The sequence below is a fragment of the Sorex fumeus genome, unplaced genomic scaffold (assembly GCF_029834395.1).
Source record: "Sorex fumeus unplaced genomic scaffold, SorFum_2.1 ptg000037l, whole genome shotgun sequence".
Classification (NCBI taxonomy): domain Eukaryota; kingdom Metazoa; phylum Chordata; class Mammalia; order Eulipotyphla; family Soricidae; genus Sorex; species Sorex fumeus.
The window spans coordinates 43933014-43955826 of record NW_026606094.1 but is presented as its reverse complement, the minus strand read 5'-3'; the positions used below and the strand labels follow the sequence as shown (position 1 = coordinate 43955826).

The window sequence follows — 22813 nt, the reverse complement described above, 5'->3', positions numbered from 1 at the left end:
CACGCGCCCAGGTTTCCCGAGAACGAGCGTTTCCGAGCATCAGGGATGGAGAGTCATACAATTCAAGGCCCAAAGAAGTGAGCTTCGACAAAGCTGCTGGAGAGAGCAGCGCACCGCCTGCCTTTCGCTCGGCCCGCGCGGAGGGTGATAAAGGAGCGGCAGCCAAGACGCCCCCAGCCGGGCGCGCCCCCCTCCCGTGACCCGCCGAGGATCGGCCGCGCCCTTCTTTCCTCCAGGACGGCAGGTGGCGCTGTGACCCGACGTGGCTGCTTTGGTCGACGCGGCGCCGCTCTTCGGGCGGGGCGGGGAGTCAGCCGAGGGACCTGCGGCGGGCCCGCTTCGGCCGCGTCTCCTGTCCGGGTTCCCGCAGCGTTGGAGCGTGGCCTCGGTCCAGCACCATGGGCAAGCGGGACAATCGGGTGGTGAGTATCCGGCGGGGAGCACACTGGGGGCGACGCGGCCCCGCGGACGGGAGAGCGGGAACTCTTCCAGGCGGCGCCGAGGGTCAGCGGCAGCGCTCGGACTTCGGGGGAGTCGGCTGCCCCCCTCCGCGCTCCCAGGCGCGCGTGCGCCGCGCACGTAGTCGGCGCTTTGGGCTGGCCCCTGCCGGGGTCTTCTGCTTCCCTGCCGTTCCCCCCCCCCCGCCCCACCCCCCACCTCGCGCTCCTCCTCCTCAGTCCCGCCTAGCCCTGTCAGCAGCGCTTCCCCGACCCCGCTGCCGCACGTGGGCCGGCAGTTTTTATAGCTTGCGGGCTTCCGGGGCGGGGGAGGGGGACTTTTTGAGCGGCTGTAGACCCCCTGCTCGCCAGTCTCCAGACCCGAGTCTGAGTTGGACCGAGGAGCGGGGGCTGGTTTTCTGCCCACCCCGGCCGTGTTCCCTCCCCCCCCAACCTCCCCGAGGGGCCCCCTGCCCCGGGCGTGCAGCGCGCCCAGCGCCCCGGCTGACGAGCGGGATGGCACTGTTAAGTGACCGGGCCCTGTGAGGAGTGGACGGCATGGGAAGGGCTGGTTTCAGAGGGGTAAGGCGCCGGCTGGAATGTTCCCCTCCCCCGCGAGAGTCTCGTGGGCCCGCGGAGAAGTCGCGCGTCGTCCCCGCGCCTCAGTTTTTTTTTTTTCTTCTTCTTCAAGGGAAGGCATCCTTGTTGACCCCCAACGGTCCAGAGACCACCCGGCGGGTGCGTGGCCTGGCCGGAAAGTTGTTAATGGCTTTCAAGCGAGAGTGAGATTTTTCTGTCGGAGAGATTTTAAGAAGTCAGGAATAACCCAGAATGAAAGACATTCTGGAAAGACTTGGAGTGCGGGTGAAACTCGGGTGCTTTTCAAGGGCGTGCGGAGATGGGAGACAGGTCTTCTGGGCTACTTTGTATCAGGAACTCCGATATCGGGGAAGGACGCCCCGAGCATAAGGATCAGCCCTAAGATTCGGTTGAAACCCTACAGCTCTTGGGGTTACAAAACTGTTACAAAACAGTTCTCTACTGTTTTGCAACTTTTAAATATATATATATTAGAAATATTGGGGCTTTAGTTTTTTGTTTTTTTTTTAAGCACCGTGATTTACAGTGTTGCAGACACCAGAATGCCCACTTCTGTCCTCTACAGTGGTCCAGTTCCTGCTCCTCAGCTCCCGCCCACCCCGCCCCGTTTTGCTCAGTTCTTTAGACCGGTTCTCAGGTTGTGTTACCGTTGGGCATTTGTGATTTCCTTCCTGTGTCTCTTTCTATCCCGCATATGAGAGAGCATTCTCTCTTTCTCCTGGCTAACTTCACCAAGTGTGATATTCTCCACTTCCACTTACGTGCCAGCAAATTGCATGGTTTTATCTTAGAGCCCAGTAGTATTGCATCTATATCCTTAGAGGGCTTGTTTGGGCTTGGCTTGGTTTAGGTTTGGATTTGAGGGGCTAGAACTAGCAGTGCTCAGGGCTTGCTCCTTGCTCTGTGCTTCGGGATCATCTTGGCCGGTCTGGGGAGACCATGAGATGTTCAGGATCTAATTCAACTTTGCAAAGTGCAAGGCAACCGCCCTAGCCTCTGTACTACCTCTCCCGCTCTAGGTTTTTTTTTTTTTTAATCCAATCATCTGTTTGTGACCCGAGTAACCACTGAGCATGAAAATTGAAGGAGTGTCGGAAATGTAAATCATGTATTAAATTTATTGAACTAGAGTCTTCCTTTAAGAAACGAATGCCTTTACTACATAATGCTAAAAAAGCTTTACTTTTATTAAACGATATTTTTCATCTCAAGAACGTTTGTTTCATTTTATACATGCTTATCCTAGGAACCACAGTGCTTTACAAGATTGTGAAGTGTTTTTGTGGTATCCTGGTTCTCAAGACTTGATGTGGTGTTCTGTTGGAGCATCTTCCAGCTACAGAGATGGAGTGTTTTGGTTCCTTAATGCTCTGTCTTAAATATTTATAAATCACTAGACCTTTTGCCCATTTTCACATGAAGCTTTGAGGTGCTCTGTTTTATGGAAAAGGGAGCAGCACTTTTTTTTTTTAAGTAACTTTATTTACCAGAACATTTTGATAACTGTGAGCCGTGGGCTCTGCTTGTTGGTATGCTGTCATGGAACAGGGTGTTCTGGTAACATTTTGTCTGCACTTGAACAAACTGTGGGAATGAGAAATGTGACATTAAGAGGTAAAAAGACACAGCCTGTCTAATTCAGTCTTATCATTGCCTGGAGGAGTTGGATCCTAGGCCTAATTCTTGGGTGATTTTCTGGTTCAGTTTTCTCTTGATTGTAAATAACAGAATGAGTCCAGGAGAGAGCTCATGGGAGAGAGAACACTACTTTGCATGCAAGAGCACCCAGTTTTATTTCTAATACCCTATGTCCTTCCCAGCACCTCCTGTTCTACCCCAGTCATTGAGAGTGGCTTCCAAAACAAGCACAAATAGACCCTTTTTTTGATGAGTTTTAAGTGAACAGTAGTGAGCATGAAGTACGGATAGTTCCCCTTGTTTCCTGCCATAGACTCCTGCCCTCCCCATTTTCAACATCAGACTTGATTTATTACACTGAATGAACTTATATTGACATATCACTGGAAATCTTAGTTTACATTAAGATTCTTTCTTGATGTACATTTTTTTCCTTTAATCAAACTTGGTTTATTTATTGGTTTCTGAACCACAGGATAACTGGATTATTTATGTGCTTTGTTGCTTTTTCTTACTTCAGATGCATAATTTAGTCATTAATACAACATACTTTTTGGTACATTGTCATGTTAATTTTCTTTTTCTTGGTGCACTGTCCCCCTTTTTTTGTTGTTTTGTTTGTTTTTGTTTTGTTTTTGGCTTTTTGGTTCACACTGGGAGATGCTCAGGGGTTACTCCTGGCTCTGCACTTTGTAATTACTCTGGCAGTTCTGGGGGACCATATAGGGTACAGGGGATTGGACTCTGGTCGGCCCTACCTGCTGTGCTATCACTCTGGCCCCACCATTTTCTTTCTTTCTTTCTTTCTTTCTTTCTTTCTTTCTTTCTTTCTTTCTTTCTTTCTTTCTTTCCTTCTTTCCTTCTTTCCTTCTTTCCCTCCCTCCCTCCCCACCCCCACCATTTTCTTTCTTCCCCTCCCTCCCTCCCTCCCTCCCTCCCTTCCTTCCTTCCTTCCTTCCTTCCTTCCTAGATACATAGAGTGTACATTGGTGTACATTCTTGAACAACGTTTTTAGGTTTGGAGGCTGGAGAGATAGCACAGCAGTAGGGCACTTGCCTTGCAGGCAGGCAACCTAGGCTCAAATCCCAGGCAATCCTGAGTTCTGCCAGGAGTGATCCCTGAGCCCAGAGCCAGGAGGAACCCCTGAGCACTACAGGTGTAGCCCAAAACACTCATAACATCATCAGGACTTACACAGGACTCTTCATGATGACAATTCTTTGTGCCTGTTGTTTTCCAGGCATTTTCTTCATGGTCTTTTCTGTTACTCTGCTCTTTCACGAAGATTTATCCTCTAGATAAAAATAGCTAATAAAAGTAATAATAAACTTCTACACATTTTGTCCCTAGCAATTTAGCCCTTTCTACCTTGAGTGCAGTTGACCATCCTGAGCTTTAAATCACAAATCATTTGTGTTATCCAAACTCATGCATCAGTTTGGGACCACAAACAATTCTAGTTAAATATGTACTTATTGTTGCTTTATGAGATACTTAAATGAATTAAATCATCGACATACCAAGTAGTGTACAATGTACAAAGTCTATTTTAGTTGGTACCCACCTAGTCTTTCACACTGCTGCAAAATAAAATTATATTAGTAAATTATTTTTTGTTTTGTCTTATTTTAAAAACAGTTCTGTTGAGTGTAGTAAAAAGTATTGTTGCTTAATTTTCCTGAGCACATACATTCAGGTGTTTTGCATGGAGCCTGACTTTAAGCTGTTAATAAATATTGCTGTAGAAATAAAAAACTTTTACATCTCTCTTTGATGGGGTCTGAAAGAGAGTGCAAGGGGTAAAGTACTTGCCTTGCATTTTTTTTCAACCCTGGTTTCATTCCCTGTATAGCATATGTTCCCCAGAACATTGCCCATCAGGAATAGCCCCTAAGCATTAAGATGTATGGCCCAGTTAGCCTCCATACACTACTTTTCTCCACCAAAGGGAAGAAAGAATGGAGCTATTAGGAGTGTGCTTAAGAGGATATTGTTCACGATCAAAATCTTTACTGCTAATCCTTATTATATCCATGATAACTCATGCAGTTGTATCATGAGTTGTCTACAATAGTATGGCATGTGAATATACTATTTTATTTCCATAATTTATTAACTAAATAGGTTGCTGTGTACTTCTTTCTTGATGTACATTTTTTTTTCGTTTAATCAAACTTTATTTATTTATTGGTTTCTGAACCACAGGATAACTGGATTATTTATGTGCTTTGTTGCTTTTTCTTACTTCAGATGCATAATTTAGTCATTAATATAACATACTTTTTGGTACATTGTCATGTTAATTTTTACACAGTACGTTGTCATGTTAATATTTACACGGTAAATATTAACAAATTTTGCAGTATGTTCTAAAAACGTTTTAATAAATGATAAAAAATGTGAAGACTGTAAACATAATAAAAGTTAAGATTTTTTTTATAATTAGAATGGAAAATTGTGAGTATACTTGACTGCTATTTTTGTGGGGAGGGTTGCTTTTTTTCTTTCTTTTTTTTTTTTTCTTTTTGGGTCACATGCAGCATTGCTCAGGGGTTACTACTGGCTCTGCACTCAGAAATTACTTCTAGCGGTGCTTGGGGGACCATATGGAATGCCGGGGATCGAGCCCTGGTCAGCCTCATGCAAGGTAAATGACCTACCCACTGTGCTCTGTCTCCTGTTTTTGTTTTTTTACATAAAAACAATTTTGCCTCTGAATTTGTATGGCAGTGATTGTAGGTTGCTCTGCTTATTCTTGCTTACCATTATTAATACTATGTGAGTTATTTTCTCATAAAGATAGTTTTTTTAAAAAAATTAAGAAAAAATCTTAATATTTACTCTTTGTAGCTTTTTTACTCTTTGGAAATAAAATAGTATATTCACATGCCATACTATTGTAGACAACTCATGATACTCACATTTTCCAGAATACATATTTAAAAGTTTCTAGCATATCTTGCAAAATTTATTTGTTAATGTCTACTGTGCAGTTAGCAGTAGTTAAACTGCTACCCTAAAGGACATACCACCCTATTTATTTAGTAATAACCTACTAAAAATAAAATAGCATTCTTGTCTGATTGCAGTGGTGAGAACTTTCAGGATTATATTCAATAATGGAGGAAAGGTATATCCTTTCTTGTGCTACATATCAGATGGAAGGACTTCAGTTTTTTGCTGTATTCAGTATTAAGTTTATTATAGATGACTATTACTGTCTTGAAGTACATTCTTTCTATATCTATATAGATATAGATATACTACATTATTTTGCTCAGACATTTAGAAATGTTTTAAGTGGGGCTAGAGCTATAGCACAGTGGGTAGGGTGTTTGCCTTGCACACAGCCAACCCAGGTTCAATTCCAAGCATCCCATATGGTCCCCCGAGCACTGCCAGGAATAATTCCTGAGCACAGAACCAGGAGTAACCCCTTTGCATTGCCGGGTGTGACCCACAAAGCAAAAAAAAAAAGGGAAAAAAGATAAAAATGTTTTAAGTTATAGCAGGGCAAATCATACCCCTGCTTTCTTTGTTATTTTTGTCATAAATGAATGTTGAATCTTGTCAAAAGCTTTCTCTGAATCATTTGATATAGTAATAATTTTTATTTTCCTTTTGATATTACAGTATATTATGTTAATTGATTTGCATATATTGACTCCCTCTTGCATTTCTGTAATCACATTTGATCCTAGGTTGTATGATATTTTTGAATTGATACACTAAGATTTTGTTGAGGTTCTTTGCATCAGCGTTCATCTTGGTTAGTAACCTGAAATGTTCTTTTTCACTAGTATTTCTCTGCTTTCAGTATTATAGAAGTATTGATTTCATAGGCAGGAAGGAGTCCTGTTTCTTTAATATTCTGGAAGAGCTTGAGTGGGGTAGGTAATATGCCACTTTTAAAATTTTGGTAACACTCACTGGTGAACCCATTAGGATTTGAGTTTTTGTTCTAGGAAATATTCTTAATTACTCTTTTAGTTTTCTTACTCATGATTGGTATGTTTTCTCCTTCCTCCTGATTTGATTTTGATCAAAAGGTTGTAATATTTTTTTAAAATGTGTCATTTCTTCGAGCTTCTGAAAAGAACCTAGTGGCATAAAATTGCTCATGGTATACGGAAAGTAGACTATAGACTAAACATGATTGTCACCCATTGCCTCTCTTGCAAACCACCCAGTAAGAGAGAGAGAGAACAAAAGGAAATGCCCTGCCACAGAGGCAGGGTGGGATGGGGGAGGTGCGGGGGTGGGAGGGATACTGGGATCCGTGGTGGTGGGAAATGGGCACTGGTGGAGAGATGGGTATTTAATCATTGTATAATTGAAACCTAATCACAAAAATGTGTAAGTCTGCAACTGTACCTCATGATGTCTCACTATTAAAAAAATTTTAATTTAATTTTTAATTTTTAATAAAAAATTTTTTTTAATTGCTCATGGTAGTCCCTGTGGACTTTAGTATTTCTGGAATATTATTGTAATTTCTCTCCTTTCATCTCTGATCCACTTTATCTTTCCGTTTTTCCCTCAGGAGTTAGCTAAGGGTTGTCAATCTTGTTGATCCTTAAAAAAAAAAAATACTGCTCCCGGGGCTGTACAGATAAAATATCGATGCTAAGACCAATCTGGGTTCAATCCCAGCACCACACATGGTCTCTCTCTCTCTCTCTCTCTCCCTCTCTCTCTCTCTCTCTCTCTCCCCCATTGAATTACTGTGAGATACAGTTACAAAGCTTTTATGTTTGAGTTTCAGTCATACAATGCTGGAATACCCATCCCTCCACCAGTGCACATCTTCCACCACCATTGTCCCCAGTATTCCCCCCATCCAAACCCTCCCACTGCCTCTTTGGCAGACAATTTTCCCCATACTCTCTCTCTACTTTGGGGCCTTATGGTTTGCAATGCAGATACTGAGAGGCTGTCACATTTGGTGCTTTATCTACTTTCAGCACACATCTCCCATCCTGAACTATCCCTCCAACCATCATTGACTTAGTGATCCCTTCTCTGTTTTCTCCCAGCTCATGAGGAAGGCTTCCAACTATGAAGCAGTCTTCCTGGCCCTTGTCTCTACTGTCCTTGGGTGTCAGTCTCATATTATGTTGATTTATATTCCTCAAATGAGTGCAATCATTCTATGTCTGTCCCTCTCTTTCTGACTTAGTTTACTTACCATGATACTCTCCATGACCATCCACTTACAAGCGAATGTCATGACTTCATCTTTCCTAACAACTGCATAGTATTCCATTGTGTAGATGTACCAAAGTTTCTTTAACCAGACCTCTGTTCTCGGGCACTCAGGTTGTTTCCAGATTCTTGCTATTGTGAACAGTGCCACTTATGGTCTCTTGAGTATGCCAGGAGTAAGCCCTGAGTACTGCCTAGTTTCTTAAGCTATGAGATTAGGTGGTTCATATAAGATAGTTTTTCTCCCTTGTTTCCTAAAGTAAACCAGTATTCCAATTTAGTACGGTTTTGCTGTGTTCCATAATTCTGATAGTTTGTTTCATTGCTGTTTGTCTCATGGAATCCTGATTTCTTCTTTAACCCAATGGTTATTTAAATGTATGTTCAATTTTAATTTTAAAACAATTTTTCTGCCTTTCTATTATGACTTCATGGCATTATGGGCTGAAAAAATACTTCGTTGATTTTTTTTTTTTTACTATGGACACTTGAATTGTGCCCCAACATGTAAGCTATCCTGGAGAATGTTCCTTGTCCACTGGAGAAGAATGTGTATTGAGCTTTGTGGGGGTGTAAGGTCATGTGTATGTCTGTTAGTACCAGTTCTTCCAGTTGCTTAAGATTTTTATCTCTTGTAGATGTTATGTCTGGTTGAGCTCTCCAATGAGGAGAGTGGGGTGTTAGTCTGTCTGCTGCTACCATTCTGTTACCATTGATGTATCTTCAAGTCCATAAGCAGTTTGCTGCCTCTTCATTTGGTGCATATATGTTAGGTCCATTTTACTGCTATGTAATGTCCATCCCTATGCCATACTACCTTTATTTGAGAAGTGGTACTCAGGAACTCCAGAGGCCCCTCTAAAAATTCTCAGCTAGCTTGACTGGCAGTTCAGTGCCAGGGCCTAAGGATATAATGTTGCTTAGGGCCTACAGAACTGAAAGCAGCTTGGATACTCTAGCAGTGCAAGGGGTCTTTAAGATCACTCTTGTGTTTCTGAGGCCTCCAGAACTACAACTGACAATGCTTGGAAGACTATTTAGCTATGGTAATTGATTCTGGGTTGAGCTTAAGCTAGTCATGTGCCCTAACTGCTGTACTGTCTCCTGGTTCCCTCTCATTTTCTCATGTATTTGTTATGCTGTTCCCTGCATTTTTTTAGTGTACCATTAGCCTATGTGGTGTTATCTAACTGTTCACTCTGAGCCTGTGTTTATCATCAGAATTCAAGTGTGCCTCTCATTAGCGGTTAGAAAGTTGAAATTTTTTTTTTTGATCCATCCAGCTACATTGCCTTTAATGGACGAGTTCAGTACATTGACATTTGGAGAAATTATTGATACAAAGAATTTGTTGGCCTTTAACTATGAGAATTGGGTTATATTTACCATTTGACCTTTGCTACACCCCTGACTCTGTGCTCAGTGATCACTCCTGGCTAAAGGTCAAACAGGTCAAGAACATGCAAGGTAAGCACTTTATTCGCTGTACTACTTACTCACTGTACTATCTCTCTCCCCCTTATCCTTTACCATTTTTTTCTGGCGGGGGTGATTGAGACATCAGCAGTGCTCAGGGCCTACTCCTGGCTCTGCACTCAGGGATCACTTTGGCAGGCTCTGGGGACCAGGTGCCAGGGATCACACCCAGGTAGGCCACATATAAGGCAAGCACCCTACCCACAGTACCATCGCTCCTGTCCTTTTTGTGTGAGGTTATTAAATATACTTGACAGTTGTTTTAGATTCTCAGCGTCCTCAGCTATTGTTTGTCATTCCTTCAACTGTGAGTGATATCCCTTCTTTTTTGGAGGTTCTTTCATTCAATATTTTGTAACATCATTCCATTCTCTTCTTGCTCATCAAGTTTCATATCTGATGTGAATCTTATTCCTTTTCCTCTGTCCATGAGATTTTGCTTTTCACTGGCATGAGTCGTCTCTGCCTTTGGTTCTTGCCATTATGATTACAGTGTGTCTTAGTGTGTCTTAGTGTTCTGTTGGAGTTTATTTTTGCACTCTTTGAGCCTCCTTGATCACTACACCAATCTCCCTCTTCAAATTCATTGAGTTCTCAGCAGTTATTTCATCAATCAGCTATTTTCTCTTCTTTCCATCTTTGTTGTCCTAGGATTCCTACAATTTCAAGGTTGCCCTCCTTTTTTTTTCTTTTTTTCTATTTCCTCTTTATTGATGGAATTGTGTAACTTTTCTTCAAGGCAACTGATTTTGTTTTTCAGTGTCATGCATTCTACTGCTGAGACTTGCTACCTATACTGCTTTGAATGAGGTTTTTATTTTTCATCAGACTCTTTAAGTTTATTCATTTTTTGTTCAGTTTTTTCCCCAGATCATTAAACATTGAGAGGATAATTATTCTTGTTCATTTGTTTGTTTGTTTTTTGGGCCATACCCATGATGCTCAAGGGTTACTCTTGACTCTATGCTCAGGGATCACTCCTGGAAGTGCTGGAGGGACCATATGGAATGCAGAGGATTTAACCCAGGTCGCCCCCATGCAAGGCAAGCACCCTACGTGCTGTACTGTCTCTCCAGCCCCAGGATTGTTATTGTAGTTGAGGATCTTGGTGAGTTTTGTCACCATCTTTCTGTTAATGTGGCTGAATTCCATCTTTTTTTTTAAATTGTTCCTGGTGCTTTGTCCTCTAAGGGTGGGGCTCTTGCTGCTCACATCTGCACGTGCCTCTAAACTTTGTGGGATTTGGCTTCCTCTCTGCTCCAGCTAGACCAGAAGCCCTATGCGGCTACCTATGTTATCATTTGGGTTGTGGCTCTGTCTGCTGGTGTCTCCAGAGGTCTCTCTTATCTTCAACTTGTCTTTCTTTATAACTATCCCTATAGCCTCAAAATTGGGTAGGGTCTCACAACATTCCATCGTGTGGTCAAGCAGGGAATTCAGGTCTTCCAGTGGCCAGGGCAGTGAGTCTACTTGGCTGGGAGTGGCACGGGCTGGGCTCTGTTGGTGTTCCTCACAGCATGGTTGGTGGGGACCAGGGGTGACTGGGGTAGCAGGTATGCCAGGAGGGGAGTTGGTGCCAAGGTGAGTGCTCTTGGCTGATGTCAGCTGGCCAGCAGAAGTTTTCTGGAAAGAACCAGGTTTATACTTAAAATATTTTACCATTGAGTAATGCTAAAATTATAACCAGAGATATTAGGTTATAGTGTACTCCCATGTGCGCTGATTTTTTCTGACATAGGAATTATACCCAAAACTTTCTGCAAGGGGTAGGGCTGCTCCCTGCCGTGGACGTCCTAGTTAGGGGCCTGGTGGTATAGGGGACAGCCAGACCCTTCCCAGCAGCCCTGTGCTGAGCATGAGGTTTCTGAACCCGGATCTTGCAAATGCTTGATATGTCCTCTACCACTTATTTCTCTCTCCAGCCCCTATATATTTCTGTTTTTAAAATGATTGACTTAGCTCTCCATCATACTTCCTCTGTTGATAATCATGTTTCCATACTCATTAAAATTCTTAGCAAGATAGATTAAATCTTTGTGACCATATAGCTGGTTATTTTATGTCACTGTTTCTGTCTTTAAAGACAACATTAAATGCAACATTGCATTTGAAAATCTGTTTCTATCCCTGATACTCTGAACAGTCTCTGACTTTAGAACCTCTGGCATTCCTACCTCTAAGAAAATTCTGTTAAAGACCTAGCTTTTCATCCTAAGTTATTGGGTGTTATCCAATTGGATGAACATCTTTCTCAGTATACATTGCTTTAGAGATTTTTATATTATGTTGTTGGCTAGGGAAACCTGGAACTATACATAACAAACTGTTTTAAAGGTGAGAAATATTAGTCATTTTTACAGTTTCTTAAAACGCAACACACTGTATACTTTTGCTTCTTTTGTAATGTTAGTATTAGATTTTAAACTTTAAATAAAAATTAACTTTGATAATAACCATTTCAATTAAAATACATTTTAGAAGTAAAAGCCACATTTGATGTCTTCAGCAAAAGTGAATTTTAATGAAATGTCTCATTCTACATTGTCATAAAAGAAGAAATTTGCTTTATTTTTTTCTCTGTTTTGGGGGAATGAGCTCTAAAATGTGTTGTTCTGCTATTGTAAGTGCAATATAAAAAATATGACTTAATTTTTGTAGAGTTACTGTATTAAAGTATGCATAATAAAGTCCACCATTTTAAAACTTTTTAAAATGTATAGTTCAGTGACATAAAGTACATTTACGTTTGTGCGACTATTATCAGTGTCTATTTTCAGAACTTTTTCACCATCTCAAGTAAAATGCGCTATGCCCATTGTGCCCATTCAGCAGTAATTCCCATCACCTCTTTCCTCCTAGCTTCCCGTAACTTTTATTTACTGCATGTCCATTCATTTGCTTATTTTACATTTCTTATGTAAGTAGTATCACGAAATTTTTTCCTTCGTGTTTTATTTCACTTGTATATTTCCAAGATTCTGCATGAGTCAAATTTTTATTTCTTTCTAAGAATGAGTAATATTCCACTGTGTACAGACCACATTTTGTTTGTCCATCCTCTTAGGATGTTTACACTTTTTTCAGCTATTATGAATAATGCTGTTATGCACACAGGTATCTGGGTCCATGCTTTCATTTTATTTTTATTCATTTTATTTATTTTGCAGTTTCACCTGGCAGAGGAGCTGCTAGATCATATAGCAATTGTGTTAAGTTTTTTGAGGAACCACCAGACTTTTCCAGTTCCTGTGCCATTTTACATTTCCATACATAACAGTTCCAGTTACTTGGCATTTTAGCCTTAATTATTATTTTCTCTGTTTTCAATAATAGCCATTCTAAAATGATGTTAAATGGCATCACACTGTAGTTTTCTTTTTCATTTCCTTAGTGACCAGCCGTGTTAAACATGATTTCGTGTGTTTATTGGGCATTCATTTTGTTTTTGGTTTTGAGCCACACCTGAAGGGTCAGGAATTACTTCTGACTCTGAGCACAGAACTCACATACTCTCAACAAACTTGAAAGACTATATACGGCGTCAGGACCAAACCTACTGTGGCTACATTGAAGGCAGCTGCCGTGCCTGCTGTACCATCTGACCCCACTTATTGGACATTTGCATATCTTTGGGGGAAATGCCTGCTCTGGTCCTGGTTACATTTTTTTAGTTGGGTTCTGGTTTTTGCTGTTGTTGCATGTCAGAATTTATTTATAGATTCTGATTATGAATCCCTTATCAGATAAATGATTTGCAAATGCTTTCTCCCATTCTGTGTGGATTGTTGTGGATTATTTGAGTGTCTTTTGATACAGATATAATTTTGATGAAGTACTATTTTTTTCTTTGTTGCCTGTGCATAATTTCTTTTTATTTTAATTTTCAACTACAATTACTATCAGTATGGTATAATGTTTCCTAAGGTTGAAAATAAAGTAGACTAAGCAATGGATTCAGTTAGCTCTCTTTCTAATTTCTTTGGAATCTGAATTTCTTTGTTTGTCAGTGAACTTAATGCTGTCACCGTTAACAGGATTAGTGCGTTTTATTTACTGTAGAATAGCTTATTGTGCTACCCTACAATAAATATCATAATTTTTGTTAAATTACTGATACAAACACATTTTCTGGGCCTGAGAGATGGCACAATGACAGTATTAAGGCTCTTAGCCTGGCGTGCAGTGTACCCCGGTTCAGTCCCCCAGCACTGCATATGTTCTCTTGAGCACAGCTGGGTTTGGACCAAACACCACCCCCAAAAAAGACACTCCACATTTTCTATTAAATAACATTCTTATTTGGACCAAACCCCACCCTTCAAAAAGACACCCCACATTGTCTGTTAAAGAACATTTTTATTCATCTCCAAGTTGTAGACTGTTAAATTTGATTTCTGTAATGAAGATTTGGTTAAATTGTCTGTGATTAGTTGAATAAAGTATGCATTTAAAATGAAGATTTCTTGCTGACTAAAAGCTTTAGCATTTTTAATGGAATTAATTTTTGTTCTTTCTTTAAGGCCTATATGAACCCCATAGCGATGGCCAGATCAAGGGGTCCAATCCAGTCTTCAGGGCCAACAATCCAAGATTATTTGAATCGACCAAGGCCTACCTGGTATTTGTAAAATAATTTACATATTTTTAATTTACATGAGATTTTAACAAACTTTCGGAAGGTTATTGCTAGAACTTTATAGATTGCCAAACAATTGTTGTTATATAATGCTTTAAATAGTATTTGATGTATGCTTTCTTTTGAGTGTGTGAAACACAAGCAAGAATATTAAAAGAAACTTTAACCCCCACAGCTAATGCATTACTTGACAACCTTTTTATACTCATCTTCTTTTTATTCCCTGAAAGATACCTTGCAGTGTTCTAAGCTATGTGAAATGGATGGTTAGGCCAGAGAGGTGGTTCAGCAGGCTGAAACTTCTGCTTTGCAATAATCAGCGCACAGGCTTGATCCCTGGCACCACATATGGTTCCCTGAGCACTCCCATGAGTCATCCTCCTCAAATAGTACACCAGAAGTGACCCCTGCCAGGTGTGGCTCAACAAACAACAACAATATTTGTTTATGGTATTTGAATAGTTTCACTGTTTCTTCATTTGTAAGTTAGGAAGTTGTAATATTAGGCTTCCAGCTTTATCTGCTGGCTTTTCAATGGTTTAGGATGTTGCATTTTTAAGTATTTGCCTTAAAATATTGTTTATTATTTTCTTGAAACTCAGTCATGACTAACTTTGCAAATCACAGTGTCTCCATGGAAAAAAAATTTTTAAATACAAAATAAAGCACATTTTAAGTTATTAGCTTCAGAATCCTTCCAAGTATCTCTAAAAGCTGGGTAACTATAGCTGAGAAAGGGAATTCTTCCTCTGAGTATAACAGGAAGTGAGTCATGTTCACATGTGCTGTTGTTAATCATTGTAGCATAACAGAAAATAAATTATCTCCAAGTACAGTGATTTATTTTCATATTTGGAGAAAAAGAATGAACCTTAAAGGGAGAATGCTCAAGCAAGTGCTTGTGTTTCAGAGATACCCCAGAGTCCTCAGGTTGGACATCTCACTAGAAGAACAAGATGGTTGTACTTGTGAGTAAGATTACAGTGAAAGAATGTCTACCATAATCAACAGTGAGATAAAGGAGAGAGAGACCAGGCATAGCTTTCTTTCCTATAAAGACAGATAGGGCTCACTTGCTTCTTTTGAGCAACAGGTTGTGAAAGCACATGTGAGGTGTTGGAGCCAGAAAGTTACTAGACTCAATGCCCATCCACACTTTTTATTGACCACTGGTTTACCTCTGCCTGTCAGAAGTCAAAATTCCCAATTCCCAGAAGGCAAGTATGTATTAAATGGTACTGTTTATTTATTAAGTACCAGGACCTTTCATTTTCTCCCTCCGTGTTGGTTCTTCCAAGCAGTGCTCAAAGAAATCTGAGAGAGATACTCATAGAGATGATTTTTTTTTCTGTTTTTGTTTTTTGGGTCACACCCAGCAATGCTCAGGGATTAATACTGGCTCTGGACTCAGGAATTACTCCTGGCAGTGCTTGGGGGACCATATGGAATGCCAAGGATTGAACCCGGGTCGGGCATGTGCAGGGCAAACACCCTACTCGCTGTACTGTCACTCCGGCCCCATCATAGAGATTCTTAACCTGGTACTGTTTGGACCTGCTGTTTTGGACACCACTTGATTGAGGAACCATGCAACACCCCGAATAGAGCCTGGAGCTTCTACGTGCCAGGCATGCATGCACTCTAACATTTGAACTATCTTCCACACCCACGGTGAGTGCTCTTGTCTTTAGGAAATTGTAAAAATCCTACAATCTGGGCCAGAGAGATAGAATAGTAGTTAAGATGCCTTGCACATAACTATCCTGGTTCAATCCACAGCACCCAGTAAGATCCCCTGAGCACAAGGCCCAAACCATCCACCACCACGATTCCCCAAAAAAGAACCCTGAAATTCAGGTTTTCATACATTAGCTGGGAGTACTCTTTTTTTTTTTTTTTTTTGGCTTTTTTGCTTTTTTGGGGGTGGGGTTCACACCCGGTGTTGCTCAGGAGTTACTCCTGGATTTGCACTCAGAAATTACTTCTGGCGGTGTTCAGGGAACCATATGAGATGCTGGGAATCCAACCGGGTTGGCTGCATGCAAGGTAAATGCCCTACCAGCTGTACTATGGCTCCAGCCCTTGGGACTAATCTTATTAGCAAATCTTTCTAAAAATAAGTAGTTGGGCATGCTGCACTATTAACTTTTTTTAATATAAAATAGGAATTACATATAAAATGGGTGAATCTGTAATAGAATTTAGTTAAGTAATTCACTCAAATAGACTTTAGCTCACCTTACACAGCGGGTAGGGTGTTTGCCTTACAAGCAGCCAACATGGCCGACCCGAGTTCGATTCCTCCTCCCCTCTCAGAGAGCCCGGCAAGCTACCGAGAGTATTCGATATGCCAGACACAGTAACAACAAAGTCTCCAATGGAGACGTTACTGGGCCCGCTCGAGCAAATCAATGATCAACGGGAGGGCCTTTACCTTTACCTTTACCTAATATTGAAACTACAAGCTTTGTGACATTAGGCAGATTTCAACTTCAACATTTTATCTGTGAAAGAGGGTACTAATACACCATATCATTGTTTTTCACTCAATAATAGTTTCCTTAAATGTTGATAAGGAAGGGGAGGGAGCAATAGTACAGAGGGTAGGTAGGGAGCTTGCCTTGGCACGCTGCTAACCTGGGTTCAATCCCCAGCATCCCATATGGTACCCTGAACACTGCCAGTAGTGATTCCTGAATGTAGAGTCAGGAGTAACCTCTGAGCACTGCCATATGTGATAGAAAAACAAAAAGATACCTTGATAAGGAAAAAAAAAATCCTGGCTAGTTTGAACTTATTAAGACCTGTTTAATTATATGTTGTTTCTCTTAAAGCCAGTTTCCAGGAAACTATTGATGTTAAGTGAGGATTTTATGTGTTACATTTTCTCATAGGATTGTAAAGCTGAAAGGAAAATATACTTAATATAGTTTCCAATGTATATAATGTTACTGTGCATTGACTTTTAAAAGTTACATTTAGGGTCTGGAAACTTACTGGATAGGGGCCTTGCATGCAGCCAACCTAGGTTTAATCCCCAGCACCCCATATGGTTCTCTGAGCACTGCTAGGGAATGATCCCTGAGCACAGAGCGAGAAGTAAGCCTTGAGCACTGTGGGTGTGGCCCAAAAAGCAAAGAAAAAAAAATATATATATATATATAATATTTCTAGGATGAGTGATTGATGTTTTGACAAACTTTATTTTATATTTTTAATAATCCACTAGTGCTTTTTAGTTTTCATTTTTCTTTTGTATTTAACACCATGATTTACAAAGTTGTTCATTATAAAGTTGTTTTGTACATTCAGTGTTCCACCATCAGTTCTAACACCAGTGTGACCTTCCCTCCACCAGTGTACCATTTCCCACCCACCCCCATAAGCCTGCCCCTTTGGCAGGCACAAACAAATTTACTTCATATTGCTTGTTAAAACCAAGTGATAAGTAAAGTTTTCAAAAAAACAGATCATTAAAAGTTAACTTTGTGATAATTGTTATATCTTACAGTGTTGTTACTAAAGTAGTTGAAGATTTACTGAATTGGTTGGTGCTAGTTGAGCCTTCTATGTCATTGCTTTCATTCATTGAGCTTGATGGGCCTATACAAATTCCCCATCAAATTTACGGTGCTCCTAGTGGGCTGTTAGTACTGTGAAATTTGGAAGTACACAGCCTCGCACTCCAGGAGCTGTGAAGCTGAAACATTGTGGTAGGTTGGCATCTTGATGAAGTTCAGTTGTGGAGTGGGGCCATTTGTATACCACAGGATGTTGGGTGTAGAGGCAGGAAAAGGAATGTGCCCTCTTCCCCTCCCCTCCACTTCCCATTCTGAGAAAGCCAGAGTTCTCAGCCCCAAAGATCAATCTACCTAGGACAATGTAGTGGCTTGGTGTCTCTCCTAATAAATTTAATTTTGATAACTGAGTTATAATGATGTCAACAAAAATTACAACGTACTGGCACCTGGAAATGGAGGTTTATTGGGATATTAAGAAAAGTTTATGTAATTTTTGGTTTTTATGATCACCCATCTGTGAATGCTTAAAAATTTGTATATTCTGTTTTTCAAGGGAAGAAGTAAAAGAACAATTAGAAAAGAAAAAGAAAGGCTCCAAGGCATTGGCAGAATTTGAAGAAAAAATGAATGAGGTTTGTAATAAGAAAAATGAAATCATTTAAAACTAAACCAAAAGCTTGAGCATAGCTATGTAGGGTAAAGGTTGGATTGGGGGAAGTCCTATATTTTAGAAATCTTCTTACTAAATTGAATATAGGCTCATAAAAATTTTTTAACACAACATTTTATTCATTGATTGGTATTAGGAATAGAGCCCAGGGCCTCATACGTGCAAAGTATGTGCTCTGTCATATTTTTTAAAAATTATTAGTAACTTTTTTAAAAGCAAAAAAATTACTGAAGGGCAGTGTTTTACACTTTTCCAAATCTTTTTTGTAAATTTCAGCTATTATAGTTTAGGTTACATGTTTACAGTAGTATTAACATTTATGGTTTAGTGCTCGGTATTTTCCACAAATAACCATATGTTACCTCCAGTCTACCTCATTCCTTTCTCCCTCCTCTGCATCCCTAATTCCCCTTGGTATTCTCAGTTCTGTAATCCAAGGCCATGAGTTTGATATTTTTTGATATAATCTGTTCTCTTGTTTCTCTGTGTAGCACAGAAGAGTGAGATTATCTAGTTTTGTCCTCCCTCTGATTTATTTCACTTAACATAATATTCTCCTTCAATTCCATCCAAGTTGCAGCAAACATTGCAACTTCATTAACCATTCATCTGTGGTTGGACATTTATGCCCATATCCTATTTCATAACCTAGCTATTGTACTTTATATTGTCATTAACATTGGTATGCATGTGTCTTTTCAAATCAGTGTTTTTGTGTTTTGGGGGAGAGAGGCCAAAAAGTGGAATCACTGAGTTCATATGGGAATTCTGTTCTTAAATTTTTTGGAAATCTGCATACTGTTTTCTCTACAGGTTGAACTAGACAACATTCTCACCAAGAGTGAGCGAGATTCTTTTTTACCACATTTCGACCAACACTGTTGGTTCTTATCTTTTTAATACATGCCTTTCTCATTGGTGTGAGATATTTTGTTGTTTTTTAATTTCTGTAAATGTAAGAAGAATTAACCATCATATAGTAAGTTAAGTTCTTGCTCCTTCTCTTCCCACTGCCCCTATGTTCCTTTACTATTCTGGGAATTTCATGGTGTTGGATTGTTTCATTTAATTTAATTTTATTTTTTAATGTGTTTATTTTGTTTTGGGCCACGCCCAGTGGTGTTCAGGGCTTACTCCGTGACTCTGCACTCACGGGTCACTCCTGGCGGTTCTCTGGAAGCCACATGGAGTGCTGGGGGTGAACGTGGGACAGCCACATGCAAGGCAAGCACCCTCTCCACTATACTATTGCTCCTGCCCCAGATGTTTGCTTCTTTTATTGCAGACTTGTCTGAAATATTTCAGTCATGGTATAAATCACTTTTTCATTGTCTGAAAATAATCATTTTTTTTAAAAAGCAGAATTACTTTCTCAAAATATAGTATGTGCTCCTCAAAACATAGTGAGAACTTCTGTCTCTTAATAATCTCTTTGAAAAGCACTAGTAGGATTGGAACATGTAATAAAAGGAGGTTGCGGGGGTGGGAGTGAGGAATGACTACACCATTTACACGAAAATTTACCCATAGTGAATTAAATTCTTAGATATTAGGAACTGGATGGCATAAAATACATAAAAACATAGATGCTACACTTCAGGACCTCAGTATCAAAAAAGTTTGAGAGACTCAACGCCCATGACATGGGAAACAAAAGGAAAAACAAGTGAATGTGTATGCATCAGATTTAAAGGCTTTTACATAATAAAAAGCAACCCCCAAAAAGCAGCCTATCATTTGGAAGTGGTTATTTATGTATCACGTATCCAACAAGGGGTTGGATATCCAAAATATCATAGAAATAGGTAATCAAATACTTGTAAAATACCTAAAGTATTTTAGATCCTTCTTCAAAGAAAATATACAGATGTCGCTCAAGTGATAGAGCACATGCCTTATAGGTTGAGGTCTTAAATTTGATCCCAGGCAACATATTATCTTCACATACATACTTTTCCACCCCCACCCCACTGCCAGTTATAGCCTTGGTGTCTCCACTGGGAGTGACAAGTAATTATAATAATGACATGTACACATGGCTCACAGAAACAAAAAGATGTTCAACATTGCTCTTCATTAGGGAAAGACAAATCAAAATTGTGATGAGCTCTTTCATCTTGGAGAGAACAGCCTGTCCAAAAGATCAGAAAGAACAAATATTGGCAAAAATTTGGAGAAAGGGGAACTTTGGTACACTGTTGGTGGGAATGTTGGTGGGAATGTAAATTGGCAACACCTCTTTGGAAAACAGTATTGAGGTAAAATGGAATACCACATGATCCAGCAACCCCTCTTTGAGGCATTTATTGGAAGAATATGAAAGCACGAATTTGAATGGATGTTTGCACTCCTATCTTCATTAGCAGAATCATTTGCAATAGCCAAAACATGAAACAAGTCTAAGTAGTTATCAAGCAGGTGGCCAGATGAAGAAGTAGTGGGGTGTATATATACCCTGTAGGATACTACTTTGCTGTTTAAAAAAAATGAAATTGTACCGTTGGGGCAAAATAGTTGGATTTTAGAGTCATCCTATGTGAAATAGGTAGCAATTTAACAGGTTGGAAACTACAAAACTAACTCCTTGAATTGGTGAAAACTGTAATCCTTACCTGAGGAAAGGAGAAAGGGCAGTAGTAGAATTGAGTGTATGATCTTTTAGTGGTGAGCTAGCATGGGAACTTCGGTAATAGAAGTGATGACAGTGACATGAAATTAGAGATGTGAGGCTAAATTCCTGAAATTCTATATTGTCACACAAAAAAAAAAAACAGTTGAAGCTTCTCTGGTGATAGGCTTTATTAGAGGTTCCCAAATTTACTTGACTGTTACTCCTTTTTCAGGGGAAAAAAAAATTCACTTAGTGCCCCCCTGGAAATCTCTCTTCACACAAACAAGGACATATTCCAACTTGTATTTGTGACTGCCCCCCCCACCACCACCACCACCACCAAATCATTTCAGCACACTTCCTCCTCCAGTTTCCCCCACTTCAGGCTGTGTTACACTTTGGGAAACAATGGACTCTAATGCCTGGGATGTCTTGACATAATTAAGACTGAGATGGGCGAGAGGAGGCAGTAGAAGATGCAGAATAGGAAGTAGTAGTGTTTTGTGCTCTCTATGAGGCATCAGTGGCATAGATAGCCTTTGATGGTTTGTGTAACCTTGTTGCAGAACTGGAAAAAAGAACTAGAAAAACACAGGGAGAAATTATTAAGTGGAACTGAAAGCTCATCCAAAAAAAGACAGGTAAGATGAATTTTAGTTTTTTGGGGTTTATTTGTTTATTTTTTAATAGGCTGTATCCAGTGGTAAGTGGTAATGGGGGGAGGGGTGTGCAGTGGACTTCTGGGTGTGAATCTGACAGTTGTTCTATATTCAAGTTAGGTGTCAAGCTCAGGACCTCACCCAGGCTAGCCTTGTGCTCTACCAGTTGAACTATCACTGAAGCCCTTGTTAATTGCTATTGTTTATTTGTTTTGGGGGGCCTCTCATTTGGTGCTCAGGAGGCCTGCTGCCCCTCCCAGAAATTCTCTGCTAGCTGGGTTGATGATGCAATATGAGGACCTTGGAACTATGGTTGTGCTTAGGTTCTGGGAATTACCTTGGCTACCCTGACAGTGCTCAGGGGACCATCTGGTGCCAGGAATTTCATGAATCAAGGTCAGGTGGGGTCAGCTGCCTGCAAGGCAAGTGCCTTAACCCATATGCAATCTCTGTGATCCCAGTACTGCTCTTCTTAATCTTGCATTTGGGTTTCCATAATAGTGCTGTGTCCTACTATTAATAAATACATTTTTACAATAATTTATCACATCAGTATTCTAACACCAAAGCCACTACCATTCCACCACTGTTATTTTTATTTTCCCAACACTTCCCAAGCCTGCCCCAAAGGCAGATCCTAAATAATATATTTTGTATTGCTTGTTAAGAGTAATTCGCTGAAAATGATCCAAAAAGGTTCCTTAGAGGAAAGTTAATGAAAATTGTTGTATCTCATCCTGGAGTTGTTAAGTCCTTGTATAAGAGATTACTAACATGTTGTTACAATTTGTATAAGTTGAGCCTTGTGTGCTAATATATACATGTGTGTTTGTATATATATGTATGTATTATATATGTGTGTGTATATATATATATATATTTTAATGAGATTGGTTGCCTTCCACTTTTGACCCCATCAAATGTGGTGTGCTCTTCTTGTTTCATCAGTGGCTTAAAGTATGAAGTGCCGCATGGCTGCAAGTAAATACATTTTTAAACATGTTTCATTAATTGGGATTTGAATTTTGTTTGCTTTTAGAGAAAGAAAAAAGAAAAGAAGAAATCTGGTAGGGTGAGCAAAAGTTTTCCATTTTTCTATATGTTACAATTAGCCTACAAAGGAAAGAGTAAGACTAATTTATAACCTCCATATATAACTCTAGATGAGGCGAGGCACCTGGAGGTTCTTTCATAATGTGATATTAATGATAAAAAAGAAAGGCAACATCCACTTTGTAACATAACTCCACTACTAAAGAAGGAAAGTTTAAATTAGTCTTGTTATTTTACTGAACCTTTTCATTGGGTGGGGGGTGGGGCGGGGTGATGGTGAAAAGGATAGAACATTTTATATGTCAG

At 40.0% G+C, this 22813-nt stretch overlaps 1 protein-coding gene across 4 annotated transcripts in view; it reads left to right on the top strand.

Moving 5' to 3' along the window:
* The first annotated feature begins 277 nt into the window (after positions 1–277).
* Positions 278–22813, top strand: part of FAM133B (family with sequence similarity 133 member B) — a 38014-nt gene continuing 15478 nt past the window's right edge. For 3 of the 4 annotated variants that reach the window (XM_056118143.1, XM_056118144.1, XM_056118142.1), the window contains exons 1-5: positions 278–422; positions 13878–13975; positions 18068–18146; positions 21362–21436; positions 22494–22521. In XM_056118143.1, the coding sequence (XP_055974118.1) occupies positions 399–422; positions 13878–13975; positions 18068–18146; positions 21362–21436; positions 22494–22521 (304 nt within the window). In that variant the 5' untranslated portion in view covers positions 278–398. Of the gene's footprint in view, positions 423–13877; positions 13976–18067; positions 18147–21361; positions 21437–22493; positions 22527–22813 lie in introns of all 4 variants that reach the window. The other variant, XM_056118141.1, reaches the window with a different exon arrangement.